The 17229-nt window shown below is 38.6% G+C and overlaps 1 protein-coding gene across 3 annotated transcripts in view; it reads right to left on the bottom strand.

Moving 5' to 3' along the window:
• The window catches only part of NT5DC1 (5'-nucleotidase domain containing 1), a 131112-nt gene extending 114120 nt beyond the window's left edge, over positions 1-16992 (bottom strand). The window contains exons 1-6 of one of the 3 annotated variants that reach the window (XM_048297804.1): positions 16835-16992; positions 14790-14881; positions 13081-13152; positions 11444-11550; positions 9715-9794; positions 5942-6023 (exon numbers count right to left, since the gene is read on the bottom strand). In XM_048297804.1, coding sequence (XP_048153761.1) covers positions 5942-6023; positions 9715-9794; positions 11444-11550; positions 13081-13152; positions 14790-14881; positions 16835-16927 — 526 coding nt within the window. In that variant the 5' untranslated portion in view covers positions 16928-16992. The remainder of the gene's footprint in view (positions 1-5941; positions 6024-9714; positions 9795-11443; positions 11551-13080; positions 13153-14789; positions 14882-16834) is intronic. The other 2 variants (XM_048297803.1, XM_048297802.1) reach the window with 2 other exon arrangements.
• Between the last annotated feature and the right edge of the window lie 237 nt (positions 16993-17229).

Below are 17229 nucleotides of genomic sequence, written 5' to 3'. Positions count from 1 at the left end.
CTTTTTTTCCTTTTAAAAGGAAAATCAGAATTTCTAACTATCACACTGGGTTCCCCAAGGCCCCCCTGGTCCTAATACAATAAAGTATGCTAGATCATACTTCACTATACTTGAATTACCTAAAGGTATTTTATTCCAAGTAAATGGTCTCAAATACACCACAGTCAGCTCAACAGCTGGACAATACACTTCAGGAACATTCTACATCCAGCTTCATCTATAAGCTATCCAACAGAAGACAAGAATGACAACTCTATTAGAGTGCATATCAACATTGCAGTTTTTGTTTAGCTCTACTGTTCTTATTAATGAATAACTACCTTGGACAAAGGTAGATTTACAAATTATTACATGTTATTGAAGATCTACAGTTTCACAATATGAAAAAGCAGCCCAGTTTGAAGCCTTGAAATCCACTTGGCTTTCTTTAATGCACATTGATGCAACAAACTAGTTCAACATTTTAAAATCTCCTAATATTCTGTAAAACTACAATACTCAGAGTCCTATAAAACAATATTGACCAAATCTAAAATTTAAAAACATATCTTCACACGATGCAGACACTTACAAAACCAGAACAGCTTTACCACCCTAAACTGGAGATAATACTTGCCTGGATTTTTCCTGAACAGTTCATTCCTTTAAAACACAGTAGTGTGAGGAATTTATTTGGTAAATTTATCAGATACGGCAGTAATTAGTCAGTAGACATAACCATATTTACCATATCTACATACAAACATGTCTTACAAAAATTAGTCATCTCTTTCATTAGTTATGCTAAAAGTTAGCTTATGAATTGTTATGAAACCGTAATAGATTGATCACACATTTCTTCCAATGACAGCTGCCATTCATGTGCTTTAAAAGTATCATATATATCAAAACCTTATGAACCCTTAAAGCTACTATTGTTAGCTTCATTTTTTTAAGCAGAAGCTTTTAATCACTTGCACTGAAAGTCTGTAGGCCTATGCTTAAAATTTTTGTGATATTATCATTTCTTCATGAAAGCAGAACTTGAGGCTTGTTATGTTGTGTGCATTTGAAATCAGCAATGTCCTAAGTACTTGATAATACACTGGGATTAATAAAAAAAGCTAGGATACCTTTTGCTTGATGGTTGATCCATCATTAGGAAAACTATATAATGTTTTGGAAACTGTAAAGACCTACCATGAAAGCAACTTTAAGATTTTTTTTCTTCCTCTTTTTAAGTGCTGCTGGATAAGGAAGCCTGTGGTTTAGGCTATAATTCAGTGAAATAATAAATGCTTAAATAGTGTAACATGAGATCTATTTATTTTAGCAACCAAGTAGACATAGTCAAGAAAATTGGTGCTACTATTATAAAAACTACACACAAATGTTTGTATGGAAATAATACAAAGAACAGTACCACCATTTATAAATAGCAACTATGCAATACTTTTCTTTCAAGCTAAAATAAAACTCCAGACACTTGAGTCTGATTGTCTACTCCCACTTTTCTAGCTTAATGTTTTAGGATAAATATTAATTACAGATCTTTGAAGAATAATCTCCTTTTTGCACTAAAACTGTTTGCCTGTGCAGTCACTCACATTAATTCAACAGCACTTCCCAGTATTCAAACATGTGCTGCTGCCCATCCACTCAACCAGCCTGGAACTTTTGTTCCAGAAACAAATAGAGGGACTGGATATGGGAGCTGGAAAATACGACTTGGTAGTTGTGAGACTCTGGTCTCAACATCTGGTCTCTTTCACAACATGAAATGTATACCAAAGCACATGCTTGAAATTGTTGTAGATGCTTGGTGCTCAGCAGTATACTACTGCCCTGTGATTCCAATGAAGTCAGAAGAAACTGGGCCCAGACAGCATTGTTAAAAGCATAGTGCACTAACCCTTATCATCCATCCATCCATCCATCCATCCATCCATCCATCCATCCACTTTAAATCAGGTTTTGTCCTTCATGTCTTTATTCCTCGAACATGTGGGGCTTCAAATAAGTCTACAGCTTGGTACCTCATGCCTGGTTTTTTTAAGTCACTAAGTTTTTCATAATTGCTCACATATTAAGTCACCGAGAAAGCACCTCTTAAAACTGATAAGCTAGAGATGATACAGCAAATTGTGGCAAAAGCACAACTTATACTTTGATTTTAGCTTTGGATTTTCAGTTTAGAGGGGACCTTGAGATGGTCTGTAGCATTCTAAAGCTTGTTTTTTAATATTTCCTCCACATGAATATGAGCAATCTATCTAAAGATAAAGCCCTTCCAAAAACCCTATTTCTTCTGGATCTTGGATATCAGAGGAACGAAAATCCAACATGAGATTCAAAGGAAAACTTAAAGCTTTAAAACTTAAAAAATAGTACAAAATCACTTCCAAAGAAGTACTGAAATTTCTGAAGCCTTACGTGATAAAAAACATGAAGCACCCAAACAATCCCTTCTGTATTTAGCTGGAAAGCACAGCAAAGAAATGTAACAAATTTACTTTTTACTTGCTTCTTTGTTGCAGTTTTCACAATTAAAACAAATAAAGATATCTCATCACTGCTACATCAGCATTAGGAGCTACTAATATTTTGCACAACTTTTGGAAGATTGGTTTTTTTGGCCAGAAAAGCATCTTTGCTTTTTGTTTCTTATATTTGAAGTTGCATATAAAAGATAAAACACACATATCACAGACATCTAGATTCATTATCTTTTGCCAAGACCATAAACTTGTGATCAAAAACATGTGTATCAATCCTTGCTATGGGCAATTTATGAAGTCTGCTGACATATCAGCCATGATTTTTTTACTTCTGAAATGAAATATAATCTTATAAACTGGCTGAAAATATTGCAGATATATAACTTTAACTATATAGCCACAGATGCTACAGTTTTCAGAAGTCTCAGGAAAATTACAAGGGAAGACAAGTCTTCAGAACAGAGGAAGTAGCCTTTAAGATAAGGAATTTTACAAAATTCTGCTTTAAGAAGTTGTATTTGGCAACATTTCCCTCAAAAAGCTATTGAATTTTCTGTCAAGAAAAATCATCAAATCTGAAATTTTTCACAAGGAAATAATTATACAGTACTTCAAGCTCTTATTAGTCCTCTGAACAGCACACGTTGTTTCCACAATATGCCAACAGTTTAATAGTGTAAAATACATTGCCCCATGATGTTTTCTTTAAAATTGCTCTTTAGTAATATCTATAAAACATTCACTAAATCCAACACAGTCAAAGTGATGTTAATCACCTCACAGTTGCAAAATATTCCAGTAATAAAAATAAAATATTGAGAATAAAATGGATTCTCAAGTAATGTAATTCTCAGCTTGGATATCAATTGCAGAGAGCACCCTTGCAGGTGTTACTTTGTAAGCAATGACCACATAGCAAATATCTGTGCTCATTACTATCTGACACCACGCTTTTCTGATAGTATTTTTTCATAGATTTTCTTTTTCTTTCTTTTTTTTTTTTTTTTTGAGTTATTTTTCACTATGGAATGTCTAAAATAACACAGGGCTATTTGGGAACCCCCTTAATTTCCTTTTGCAAGCCTCAATTCTTCACTTCTTTACAAGTAGAAGAGTGGGTTAATACCCTTCATCAAGCTGAGTCAGGACAATTAGGCCTATCTGAAAGAGCCATCCAAAAAAAATAACATAAGGCAATTATCTAAGGCAATTACCATAGCTAAGACAATGAAAAGGAAAATCCGTCAGACACCTGATTATGATCAAAAAAATTATGTGAAAAAGAGAAGGGACAATGAGACACAAGGGCACACTGACAACAAATCAAAGTGAACTGCAAACACTCAGTGGATTTCAAAAAATAAAGCGGTCAGTCGTTCTGCTCCGCCACTGACAATGGCACTGCTAAGATGGCGTTTCGAGTTGGGAACTTTGCGTCCCCTCAACTGACCACTTAATAAGTTTGCTTTTGAAACTTTACCTTGACTAACTGTTAATGAGCACTGCTTTTCTCTGAGGGGTTAAACCCTCTACAAGACATGGAGTTAAGTCAAAAGCCTGTGGTTTTCTGGCCAAACTCTGGGCTATGAAAGACACTGGGTCTTCCTGGTATGTAGATGTTGGGAGCCAAGTTTAGGAGTTTCCTCAGGAAGTTACGTTAGATGTGAAACTGAGAAAAATAAAATCTCTTTGTCAGCAGTCATAGAAGATTAGTACCATTATTCTTATATCACAGAGGGGCCTGAAGCAAAAAGAGATGCTCCATGGGAATATCACTGGTAAGTGATACAGGAAGAAATTATCTCTGGTTCTTCTGACTCATGTTCAGTGCTTTAACTACTGGACCATGTTATTAAATGGAAAATAAAAACACTGTGAAGCCTTTAAAAGTGATTAATGACAGAGTATATCACTTTCTTATATTACAATATTTAAGTGCATATAATTTGTATTGTTTCACTTCTAATATTACAGAGCTTTATCCAATAAAACTCGTGCCTCAGTTACTATACTTTTCTGTATTTTTAACGCTCTTATGCATGTGCACTCTGACAGAAGCTAGAAAGGATTAAGTCATATCACAGATTTTATTTGCAGATTCCAGATTTACATATAGAAATAAGTACCTGATAGGTATAAGTGTCCAAATGTACACACAAGCAGACACTTACATATAAATAAAACTGAGTAATTATTTGTATGACTTCAAAGTTCAGACTACCTTTTTCCTGGATCTCATTAATTTCCAAAGAACACTTGTAAAAATTTTTTTTTTTGCTTCATGATCCACACCTTTTTGAAAAAAGAGTTGTCATGGTTTGAAGAAAAGAATTAACAAAAATTCTAAAAATATAGTTACAGTTGATTAGGGTTGATTTCATATCAGCAGAAAAGAAAGGATATATTTATTTTGTGTACGAATGAGTTCCTAGGGAAACTCATATCTACCAATCACACTCTAAGCTCCAACAGAAACTCAGCAACAACAAACAAAGCACTTTGGGAATATCTTGCTGGTTTTTACCATTTGCATCCTGGTATCAACTTCCATTTTTGTTTGGAATCTCTGAAACAATTTTGTCAACTACATTTGAAAGAAATACAGCAAGTAGGACAGCTCAGGTGAACAAAAAGTAGGTTTTAAGAAGGCCCAAACTAGACAGGTGTCTAGTGACTGTTGCATCAACCAAGGTAATTCTAATAGTAGTTCAGAATTCAGAACTGAGCTGCATATAAATGTTTTACAAGAAATAAGGTTAAAAATAATTTCAATTAACTGTGTGCACCCACAATGGTTAGCCTTTATTATCAACTTATTATTTTATATTATATTTAGTAGTAACTCTGAAGTTATGTCCGTGAAGAAAGGAAAATAATTTCTTGGTGAAGGGTATCCAAGATGTTTTCCAATTCTAATTTATATTACAGTATTATAAGGTTGGTTTTGGTAGGAGAAACACTATTATTTAAAAAATGGTCCCCTGCAATTGTTAGGAAGTTCAAAATTGCCTCTGTATTGTGTCAATACCACATGAGGAATTCTAATCAAAACTAGAGCACTAAAGAAATTCATCAAATATTAGTTAGTACTTGAATTTCTTTCCCCAATGTATTTCTGATTTTATATATCATTACAAGATCATAAGGAATAGATTCAAAACACAGTTCAAGGATGTCCACTTTACCATACCAATCATGGTAAGAAACCATTTTTCTTCTAAAATGAGTGAAATAGCACATCACAATTGTTATTAAAGACATCAAAACAGTGAAACGAATCAGAAATAGTAATGATAAAGATGTTTTATTACAGGAAAAACATGTGTTTACTATACAACTATTTATGAACGTGAAAAGTAAAAGCTGTGTTGAGTAGCCTACAGCGTACTTGCAAACATCTTTGCTCTTGCAAGCACATGTAATACTTTCAGCTGTTATAGTGATTCTTCAGTGAACCCACTTACCTTTAAAAGCTGATATTTTATAATTATGTTGGATAGCAGCCACCATGTCCTTCCAGAAGTCATACTTTTTCTGACCATCATGCTGTAAATGTCAAAAGGAACCTAGTCATTATATCAAGTATCAGCTATTACAAGCTTTCATAGTGAAACAGTGACAGAAATGCCATGAATAAAGAAAATTATATGGATTAAGACAATAGTAAGACAGCAGGATTCAGGACATCAAGGCTCACTAGTACCCAGCTTAACTTTGGGTAACTGCAGACAAGTTATGTCCCTCTTAGAGGATTATGATGGGAGGAGGAAGGGAAAAGGAGAAATGATTAATATTTGAGAGGAACTCCAAAACATTAAAGCAAAGAGGGGCATCAGAACAGCAACTTACAGAATGAGCATCCCACTGACATTTGGGAAAAAGAAGTGCCTAGGGCTGCAGATACGGAACTTAACAAGCATGCTGACATTATGCACAGCCTGGCATTGATACCACCTTCCACCTTAAGGACTGGCAAACCCTTTGCTATAATTTAGAGGTAATGCCCTTCTGCCAAGAACCCTACCCCAAACATGGTATAAAATACTCATCCAGAAGCCTGGCTGAGCAGCACTTGATTGCATTGTGCTCTGAAGACTGCCAAACCCCAGCTCTGGCAGAAGAACAGGGGAAGGCAGTCCATGATTATGAACAGTCTCTGGCTATTCCCAGAAAGCTTCCCCAGCATAGCAGAGCTCCAGTTGACCTCAGCTGCCCCTTCAGAATCTCACATGGGAGAGGAAAACCTTCTCAACCAGCTGAGCCCCACAGCACTCTCAAACTCCACAAATTTTAGTAGTGATGAATGAAACAGATGCAATTACACAGCCAGCCAGTATTACAGAGCAGAGGATTAGCTACAGAGCCTGTAGCTCTATAACTTACACAGTATCCTGGCAGCAGTAAAGCAGGTGGTATAGTCTTTATGTGTCATGGAAAGTATTTCTGTAATGCTGTTACAGGCCTTCCACATCTGCTTTAGGATACATTTCAAGTCAACTGTTAGCAGGTTTCAGGGCACTGCTGCCCTCTGTGTATTGATATCTGCACCGATACCCGAATAATGACCCATTTTATAAGCATAAAGCGTTTTGTAGAGAGGGAAACATTCAGAAACTGAAAAAAACCCAAACTCAAACCCTTATCACTGCCAAACCAAAACCATGTATTTTATATATACTGAAGCAAACTGCTATTTCAGGCCAAATCTGCCATGGAGGCTTCCAGAGAACAGTCTGCTTTTACTTTCACAATCAGCAAGTCACACAAACAAGGTCTTTTGTGCATAACTGACAAGCACTATGGCAGTTTGCTGATAGTCCATCAGCTCTACAGTTTAAGGGCAGGAAAGATATGGTGCTGTGTGCCTTTCAGAGGTTTTTTTTTAATCCATTCCTACAGTAAACTGCCACAGAAACACATAAAAGAGCTAATAAAGAGAAAAGGTTTCATATGTCAGCTTCAGCTAGCCAAGGATGCTAACCAAGGGTGATTATTCAAAGCCATGTACAGGAAATACTGGGGACCATCTGTCTAGCAGCAATGTAAGCAGCCTAAGCTAGCACTCTTCTCAAGACAGACTCAACTGTCTGCTCCCCTCATACTCCATGTGGCTGGCTTAGTCCTTAGTTTGGAGTTTTGGATTTTTTTGCTTGTTTCTCCCACAAAAACCCCCAAAAACCAGTGCACTGAACAGAAAGTTCCTCAGAGTGCTGTTTTGAGGACAGATGGATACTAGTTTAAAACCGGGTACACTTCCTTCAAAACATTTGAGCTCGGGGGAGACTAAAATAACTTAAACAAATTTCTTGCAAATCTTCAGGCATTGCACACAAGATGTAAAGGAAAACTGACTGATTCCCGAAAAGCAGAGAGAAAACTGTATGCATGGCCATGCAGTCCACCATGATTTTGGTATGATTACAAAATGTGATTTTATTAGCTGAACCATCAAAACAAAGCAATGTGTTGTTTAGCTCATCAGTGTGAAGATCAAAACCACTAACCAGCTCCCATGCTTTGTCTGAAAACACATTAAGAGTTCTGGCTCTGGACACAGCAAAAACAGACACATTTTTAACAGTGCAGGGTAGTCCAGCATCCAGCTCATGTGTAAACCTATGTTGAACCCAAACTTAGCAATTCTTGCATCTGCTTCCAGTAGAAAGCTTTCTTGAACCTAGGATGGTGTCTGAAAATGGTAAGAAAACAGCACTTACTAAGCAGGCTCACAGAACAGGACACAGAAGGCTCTATTTTATTTTAGAAACGTGAAAGAAGAAAATGTAATGGTTTCTAACCCTTAGGATGCAGCATTTTGCAGGCATGAGTTCTGGGCTGGAGAGGCTGACCACCTCCTGCCTTGCATCTTTCTCAAGTGGCTGATGCTAACCTTCCAGGGAATTGCTGTAGCCCTCCTGTTGAAATGGGGCCGACATCCAGAAAAATACTCTAGAACTGCTAGGAGATGAAGAGGGTGCATGACCCACTTCTTGTAGCTCTCCGGAGAAACGGCACAGCTTTTAATTCCCTTTGGCTGAAGATGGCACTGACCCAGGACCAGTGCTCCAGCCTGCAAACTAGTAATAGGATGTGAAAGCTTATTACACACATTCTATGATGTGCTTTCTCTCTTAATAAGTAGGTGATTTGTGCTGAGTCTAAATTAAATATAAAGTAAATACAATACAGGTGTCACAACTGCAACAGGTTTCTAAGCTGTGAACAGCTTAGAGGAAGGAGATTAATCAGGCAGAAAGTTAAGAGTCTTACTGAGCACCTGTCCTCCATGCTTCCCTGATAAGCTAGTTTTAGCTAACTCTTCATGCAGCACTTGGACTTAGGCAGCAATCTACTCAGCATGCTATTTTGGAGTGAAGGCTAAAGCAGCAAGTCACCTAATATCCAAAGAGACCTCAGATACTCATCTCACAGCTCTGACTTTCACTCTGCAGACAAGGTTAAGTAATTTTCAGGCCTGCAGTGCTTTGGTACCTCTGGCCAGAAGACTGCCTCAGTACTCTTTTGACACCAATATAGTTACTCTGTGAGAAGAACTCTCTCCTATCTCCAGCTGCACACAAATTAAACATTCAAACCTACTTTTATACAACAAAACCATTATCATCAAAGTTCAGAGGTAGAATCTAGGAGATTCTATCTATTTAAAAAGCACTGAAAAAGGTTCAAGTATTTTCCACCTTAGGAATTTGACCTATTGTTTATCAGAGGAAAAAAATTTAAAAGATACTATGCCAGAGGTGTATTTATATCTGTGTACACAGATCAACATATTTAGGACAAAAACAAGCTTAAAAAATGATGAAACGAAGCTTTCAAATCATTAACGACTTCCAAATTAGCAAATCGAGTCATTCAGAAAACTTACACTCTATTTATTTCAAGTACCATCAAGCATAATTGAAGATAATTGAGACTTTAAGAACTGCATTCTGCATATCACAGGGTAAACTTGAGGAAACAGCACATTTCTATTAGTATCCTAGTTATTTGTGCCCTCTGGTGGAAGCACTTTTATTTTGAACATGCCATGTAGCTCATAATTATCTTCAGAGACAACTTTAATACAGTAAGTCCAACATGGAACAGTCCAAATAAGAAAAAGACCTTGATGCTGTTCAATACCCAAATCATATGCATTTAATAATGCATGCAAGAGATGTGGTGGTGAAAGAAAAAGACAATGCAATACATAATTTTCAAACAATCCAGTTCTTACCTGATCTAAGCTGTCCACAACCCTTGCACACAAGAGAGCTCCTGGCAGGTCAAAATAATTATCATACAAATAGTATTTAGCTGGAAAAAATAATTTGAAAAATATACTTTAAACACCCCTGTATTGTATGCTTTAATCACAAACAAAAATTACTTTTGAATAATAATATAAGCTCCTATTTGGATTTTACTGGTAATAAGCATTATCTGTTTCCCAACCTTTGTTAGCCTTTTTTTCCACTTCTGATTCTCACAACTGGCAACTAAAAGTTGTTTATCTATATGAAGACAGTGAGGTTTTAATAAGACATTTTAAGATTCTAAAATCCCAAGTGTAAGAAAAGGGGGAGAAACCATGAGTTTTAAGTCAGGATGGTATCTTTCAACTCTTCCAAAATACCTTTTTCCCTAGCAGCGAAAACACAAGAGAAGTGTTTGAGAAGTTCAGAGACATTTGGACAGGTCTGACACAGTCATGTCCCTTGCACCCACATGCTGCGGACAGTGCCTTGGACCAAGGGGAAGTGTGCTCACATTACTACACGAGTCCGCAAAACAGAATTGTATCAGGAGGGTGCCAGTGTCCCCCCAGACTAAGGTCATGCTCAACAACTCTCTCCAAGGAGTGAAATGACTTAACCAGTGATTAATTTTTTTTTCATGATCTTGTGTGTCCTGTCTCTCAGGTATATTCAAGAACAAGTCAGCAAAATGGGGATTAACATCCACAACAGAGACCAAATGCATGTTTAAGGAAAAAAGAAAAGCACATTTCCTACATGACCAAAGGAAACCTCTCTCTTCCTGCCTTTTGCAAAAGATTACCTGCAATTTAGAATAAGCCTTACATTTGCAGTCAGAAAAATCTCAAGGAAAGTATCTCCATTACATAAAAAAATGCACCTTAAGTGAGCACTTCCTGTGTGTTATTTGCAACTGCCAAGATCAAAGTAAAGCAGAGAGGAAACACAGAGCAAGAACACAAACCTAGCCACAGTTCCTTCAAAGTGACTCCTCTCTTAAACACAAGGAACTTCAACTGCAAGGGGAGAAGTTTTGTTTCCAGACCCACATTGTTCTTTGCACCTGCACTGAGACCTCCAGTAACAGCACTGATGGCAACAAGTCAACAATTAAGAAAAATTTAAGATTTATCCTGAATGAGATAGGAGATCAGTCAGCAGGTATTCAGTAATTTACTGTGCATCAGCTGTTCCTCTTGGGTTCTGAGGCTCTGTCTCCTTATCAATACAGTAATTATTAGTAGTATTATTAGTATATTTATTATAATATCATTTTGTTTCAATTATAAGTTGTTCTCAACGTGAGATTTACCATTCTTTCTGATTCTCCTGCCCACTGGGCCTGGGCAGGGCGGGAGGGAATGAGCAGCTGTATGCTCCTCAGCTGCTGGCTTGGGTTAAATCATGATACTGGCAGTATCAGTCTCTTTCATCAAGGGACAGTGTGCCCACCACTATAACCAAAACATGCCTATAATGTCAGCTCATTTGTCTTATCATGAAATAAATACCATGAAATAGATTTAAGGTGAAGTCTAGTACTAGAAGTTAAAAATACATAAAAATCAAGTTTCCCCCAATACATTTATCTATTCTGGCAATTTCCAGTTCAAGCATTTTTACAAATCAGTGTTAAGAACTAACAGTATGAGGCACTGAAGTGACCAGAGCAATTTCAAAGAAGAGGACATGCTAAAGCATAGCTACCTGTGCGTGAAACCATTCCACTGACTGTATTAAAATGCTTCCACTCCCTCCTTCCATAGTTCTCCAGGATCTCTTCGAATGTCATGCTCTTTGTACCATGGCTTGCCCTATTCGATGCATTAAGTTGTTTATTAAAAAACAAAACAAAACAGAAGAGGGTTGAAAACATCCAAACATTACTACCTGTGCAAAGTAACACACTGCAACTGGATATTGCAGGGCATGCAAGCTGATCAAAACTGACTCTCTTTACAGCTTAGAAGTTTCCCAGGACCTACTAAGCTTTTATCATATACATTCCAGTTCTTGATAAAAGCCTTACTACACAAAGGTTTGGTTGGCTGGGGCACAGCTACCATGCCTCACCTGCTAACACAATCACTCTGTGTTGCTCGAATGTTTTCAATTGTGTGAGGACACTCACTATACTTGAGCTATCAGTATACACTGCACAATAAAGCACAGTGCAGAAAGCCTATACATCATTCTGAAGCCTGGTAACACTCACAGAATGCAGGGCAGGACTATGGAAAAGTGCTAGTTTGAGCCCTGCAAGCAGCTCTTTAATACATAAGTACACACAAGCCTTTTTAGGCATTAAAAATCAAATAGTTGGGACCATCAAATTGGGTCCCATTTTGAAGCAAACACAGGCAACACCAGAAGAAGTAACCCTGTACCACTCTTCCCTTTAATGAGGTATATATATCCCTTAATCTTGAATTCTGCATTTAGTACTCCAAAATTCATGCTATTTAATGAATTTTGGGATACACAGAGATGACTCAAAAGTATTTCTTTCTTCTTTTAATGAGATCTGATTTTCCTTAGCATCTTCAGGCTCCTTCTCCCACATGCTATCAGAAAAAAAAAAAAGTAGAGTCTGTCTTGCATACTGAATTACACAGATTTTCATTCTGGAACAAAATTAGGCAGAAATGGGACTAAGATTAATATACTTTAGATATATTTGCTTTTCAGTTTTTGATTCAAAACAGCAGTCTTCTATATTAAAAAAAAAAAAAAAAGGAGGGAAAGAAGAACTAAGGATGTACTGAAACGAGGACTGAAAGCAAAACAGCTTTTAAGAGGAAACCCCCTACAATTCTGAAAGTGAATGTATCAGTTTCTGTGTTTATCTCAGGCAATTTAAATTATATGTTGTAAACTTGCAGAATTTTGAATATCTATGGCACAAAATAATAGTCATTCCAGTCATTAGTATTAGTCATTAGCACTGCCTCCCAAGCCAGGTTACTCTCAATCCAAAGAAATACTTTACTCTGGATTTTAGCAGAACTGGACAAAGAGTACATTGGTAGCCACCAAAGAAAATGAATTCACTTTCAAGATCAACATGTCCTCAGAGTCTCAGATTTTATTAAAAATGAGGTATTATTTACTACCAGCTAACACCAAAACATCCCCAAAAGATTCCATACATAACATTAACAAAAACTGAGCACCACATTACCAAAGAGTATTTAAACTTTTACATCTAATAAATTAATGCATGCTTAAATTAATATTTTAAATATTTATAAAATTGAGAGATGGCATTTAGAAAGGGGATAAAATGTTAATGTATTTAACAATATAACTTATATTTAACAATATAGATTTATTGTCAATATTACCTTAAAACTGTTCCATCTTCTGCAAGTTTCAGGAAGTTTCCTTCTTCAATGTCCAACACCAAGCCTTTGCAACTAAGAATAAATTAATTTTACAGAAGAAACAAAAAATTAATGCTTTCAGAGGACTGTCTTCATATCTATCAGTGATACGCAGTTACAGAAGCTATGGTGCTTGTAGCTACGATGCTACAGAAAACCAAACAAGTCACAACCCTTCAAATACCTCCATGTTTGAACAATGCTCTCTATAAGAAAGTACACATTATTGCAATGAGGACTGGATTTTCCTTACATAGCAAAATCCTACTAAATAAACCCAGTTCCATGTCCAGTAAATTCAGTGACCGTTCATATAGATTGATTGGAGGTTTAAGGCCCAAATAGTTAAAACTAAGAAATGTGATATTTAAGTCACTTCTATTAAAGAATTTTTTTTTTTTTGGTGGCAACTCCTCTAGCTATTACTAGACTGGTAACACCAGTTACTACAGAAAAGAAGGGTAGAACGTCACTCTAAATGAGGCAACTGAACAAGCAAAGAACACATGAAGCAGAAACATTTCCATGTTAGTCATCACTAACAAGGGAAGAGTTGACAGCATTGGAGACACTTGGCAAGAGTTTCTAATTCTCCCTAATAAATCTTTATCTTTTGGACAATTGAATCTAAATTTGCTTAGGTTCTTTGAAAAATTAATTCAGAATTCAGTGGTTAGAATACAAATGAATAAATGAGACTGAGGAAGTAAAGGCACCTTCATCCTCTATGAGGCACCCAAAGGAAAGAAGGTATGCCATGAAGGCAGCAAGCAGATCCCAACCTTTCGTGAATGACTCCTGGGCAAGTAGCAATGACACACTGTTACCAGCGCTGTAGGCATGCAGGTCCACGTTAATGAACCTCCTGCTTCAATAGGAGACCAAACCCAAGATCTCTAGAGCTGAACAAAGGATTTCTTGCACCATAGGCCTCAAAATATAATAAACAGATACAGTGCTCATCTCACAGAAGTTGAAATCAATCTCATTGGAAACTGTCCAGTCAAATATTGAATTGTAAAAACGATTACACAAGAATGCACATATTATTTCAAAAAAAATCCGTGTGTTTTCCCCTAAAAATATCTAGTGATTATCTGCCCCTCAAATCTCCACCCCCACGGCGTAGATAATAACCTACTGAAGTTAAAAGATAAAGGTTCAAGTTCCTGCTCAAAGACCACTGAGTTCAGAGCAGGAACTTGTGTTTCAGTCTTTTTTATCACAGCTTTGTGCCTAATGTGCCACCCAAACGCTACCTCCCGGCATTTAACCTTCTTGTGGTTTCTCAGAAGGCTGTTGGGATTATTCTACCTTACACAAACACAACAACATCTGTTGAGAGAAAAATGACTAAAATCTGATGGTTACTGTTGAATAGAATGTAGAAGACAAGATATATAAAATAAGAGAGTGAGACTAAAAGGCTCCTGTCCAGACAGCTGGAAGCACAGACAAAGCAAGCTTGGATGCTCAGTTCTCTCTTCGAAATACCACGTTAGAAGTATCTCATAACAAATACTTCTTAGAACAAGTATTTAAAACTGTAATTTTTGATTTGTCCTTTGGACTTGACAATCATGACACCAACTGCCTAATAAACAAAGCTATTTTCCGGGCTTTGTAAAAGTTACAGCTTAAAGGAATGATGTTATTTTCAATGTACTCACCAGAAGTCTAAGCTGTCTGGTGCTAGAATCAGCAAGTCTTCGTCATAGCCCTTCTCCGTTACCAGATACTGGGCAAAGCTATCATATATTAGCTACAAATGAAAAAAACATATGCATTCATTATATCGATTAAGTGAGATCAAAGACACTGCTTCCTTGGGAAGTGGCAAGATGCGAGTGTTAGCGCCTCCTAAGTGAAATCACACCAGGGAGCTACGGGCCCTGTCCCACTGCCTCCACTGGGAAGTAGTGCCTGAAGTTATTTCTATCACAGCTGGAAAACACACAAGAGTTCTGCTGCAATGTGTCCAGCACAGCCCAGATTACAACATTTTACTTTACAGTCCCTGTGCTTCAAGACTGTTGGGAAATCAAGATAGCAAGTAGTTAAAGACTAGTCACTACTTGCCCCTCCCCAATCCTTTTTGTTTTGTTCATTCTTTTAAATTTTAAATGTCATGGTTACTGAGATTCAACAAGCAGCTTCCAAACCAATAAATATTTATCTTTAGGGGGCATTTTAAAAGTATTTGACAGAATTTATTTTGAAGAAAATCAGCAACTACTGAATAAATGGTTATTATTTCTAAGTTCAGAAGACTTAGCATGACACTCAACAATTTATTAATGTACTGTGCTGGTAAAGTTTTACAAGCAGATCTACGGAGATGCTGCCATGTCCTTAAAGACCATCCAAAAATACTAATTGCTCCCTTTTTCTCAAGGTTCTTTTATTGAAGTTGTTCCCTGCCCTTTTTTCTTTAATTACAACATATGGTCTTGGAATTAATATGATTGATATCTGAGAAAGACAAATATGAAGGCCAACGCTGAAACAGTAAGAACTAACTACATCTTCAGCTGGGCCTGTCAGCCTTTTAAAGTACTTTTTATTTCCAATAGGTAAGGAGGCATGCAATGGGCATGTGTCAGTCTGCCTCTGTCTTCTGTGAGAAGATGAAGAGCGAACCAAGTTTAGTAAAAGGTTTTGGGATTTTTTCTCCATTTTGTTCATTGGTTGGTTAGCGTTTTTTAAAAACTCTTATAGTTATCAATTGTCTAATGTTTGCCATCATCGGACAAAATTTTTATCAGCAAGAACGTGCTTGTGTAAGATGTGATGTGTGTGGCACAACAGAAAGAACATGGAAGGTAAACCTACTGTTACACAGTTTCCACCTAGAAATTTAAGAGCTCATGCATTTTATTGCTACTGTTGAACCCTCTTTTGTAAGGAAGATGCTTCTCCACGCAAGTTCACACATAGCTAAGGGAAGCAATGCACTTTTTCAACACTAGATGCACTGCACCATGCCTATTAATAAATGGGACAGCTCATAAACATTTGTTCCTATACCAAATTCTGAAATATCTTGCAATTAGCGTGGGAGTCCTGTGCAGTGCAAAATGTACTGTAGGTGACTGTAGGCAAAGAATAGGGGAGAGTGAGACACCAGGAGCATCCACGACACAAGATAGCTCCTGGACAGAGTCCTGACATCAACAGAGAAGGACAAGTCAGTGTAAGATTACCAGGGGGTTTAAAAAAGAAAGTGCCAAGGGCGGGAGCGCACAGCACAGGACAGCACTTCCTCTCCGAAAGAGACCACAGGGCCAAATCAGAGGTGCCGCGTGCCTCTAAACTCGGCGTTTTACTGTAAGCACCAGAAAGTTCGCAAAGGTCTCCTGTCCAAAGTGCTGCGGACTCCTCACTCTGCAGCATCTCTGGATTTGGCGGGGAGGCTCTACCTTTACCTCAGCGCCGCTACGGCCAGGAAAGAAGCACCATTTTCAAGGAAGGAGACATGGCTGTCCCCTTCGCTCGAGCAGAGGCCTGCTGAGGAAGCGCCCAGCGAGAGATGCACTTGCGTTTCTCTTTTCTTCCGTGGATGTCTGAGCCAGCCGGCGCAGGGCTCGCTGCTCCCGCCGGAGGGGTCCCGGCCCCGCGCCCCGGCGCTTTGCCTTTGGCTGGGCATGCGGCGGGAGCGGGGCGGAGCGGGGCCCCTCCCGCGGCTTTCCCGGCCGCCCGCGCCGCCCGCACTCACCCGTGCGCTCTGCGGGAGGTGGTACCGGCAGAGCGTGTGGTCCAGGTCGAAGCCCACCACGTCGCAGTCAGCCAGGCAAAAGTGCTGCTGCATCGCCGAGCCGCCGCCGCCGCAGGCGGGCGGAGGAGGAGAAAGAGGCGGGACGAGGAAGGAGCGCGGGCGGCGCTTCCTGCGGAGCCGCGCCGGGCAGAGCGGAGCGGGGCCCGCAGGACAACCTCGGCCCGCCCCGCCCGGCGGGGCCGCCCTCACCTGCGGCACAGCCTTTCGGACAGCCCGGGGATGGAGGGGCGGGCACCGGGCGGACGGCCGGAGGCGTGTCCAAGCGCTCGAATTCGAAAAACGCGCTTCCCGCCGAGGCTGTGTGTGCCTGGGAACAGGCGTGGGAACGGTGGGCT

The sequence above is a fragment of the Corvus hawaiiensis genome, chromosome 3, assembly GCF_020740725.1.
Source record: "Corvus hawaiiensis isolate bCorHaw1 chromosome 3, bCorHaw1.pri.cur, whole genome shotgun sequence".
NCBI lineage: Eukaryota > Metazoa > Chordata > Aves > Passeriformes > Corvidae > Corvus > Corvus hawaiiensis.
The sequence above is the reverse complement of the archived record's forward strand: the minus strand, read 5'-3'. Positions and strand labels throughout refer to the sequence as shown.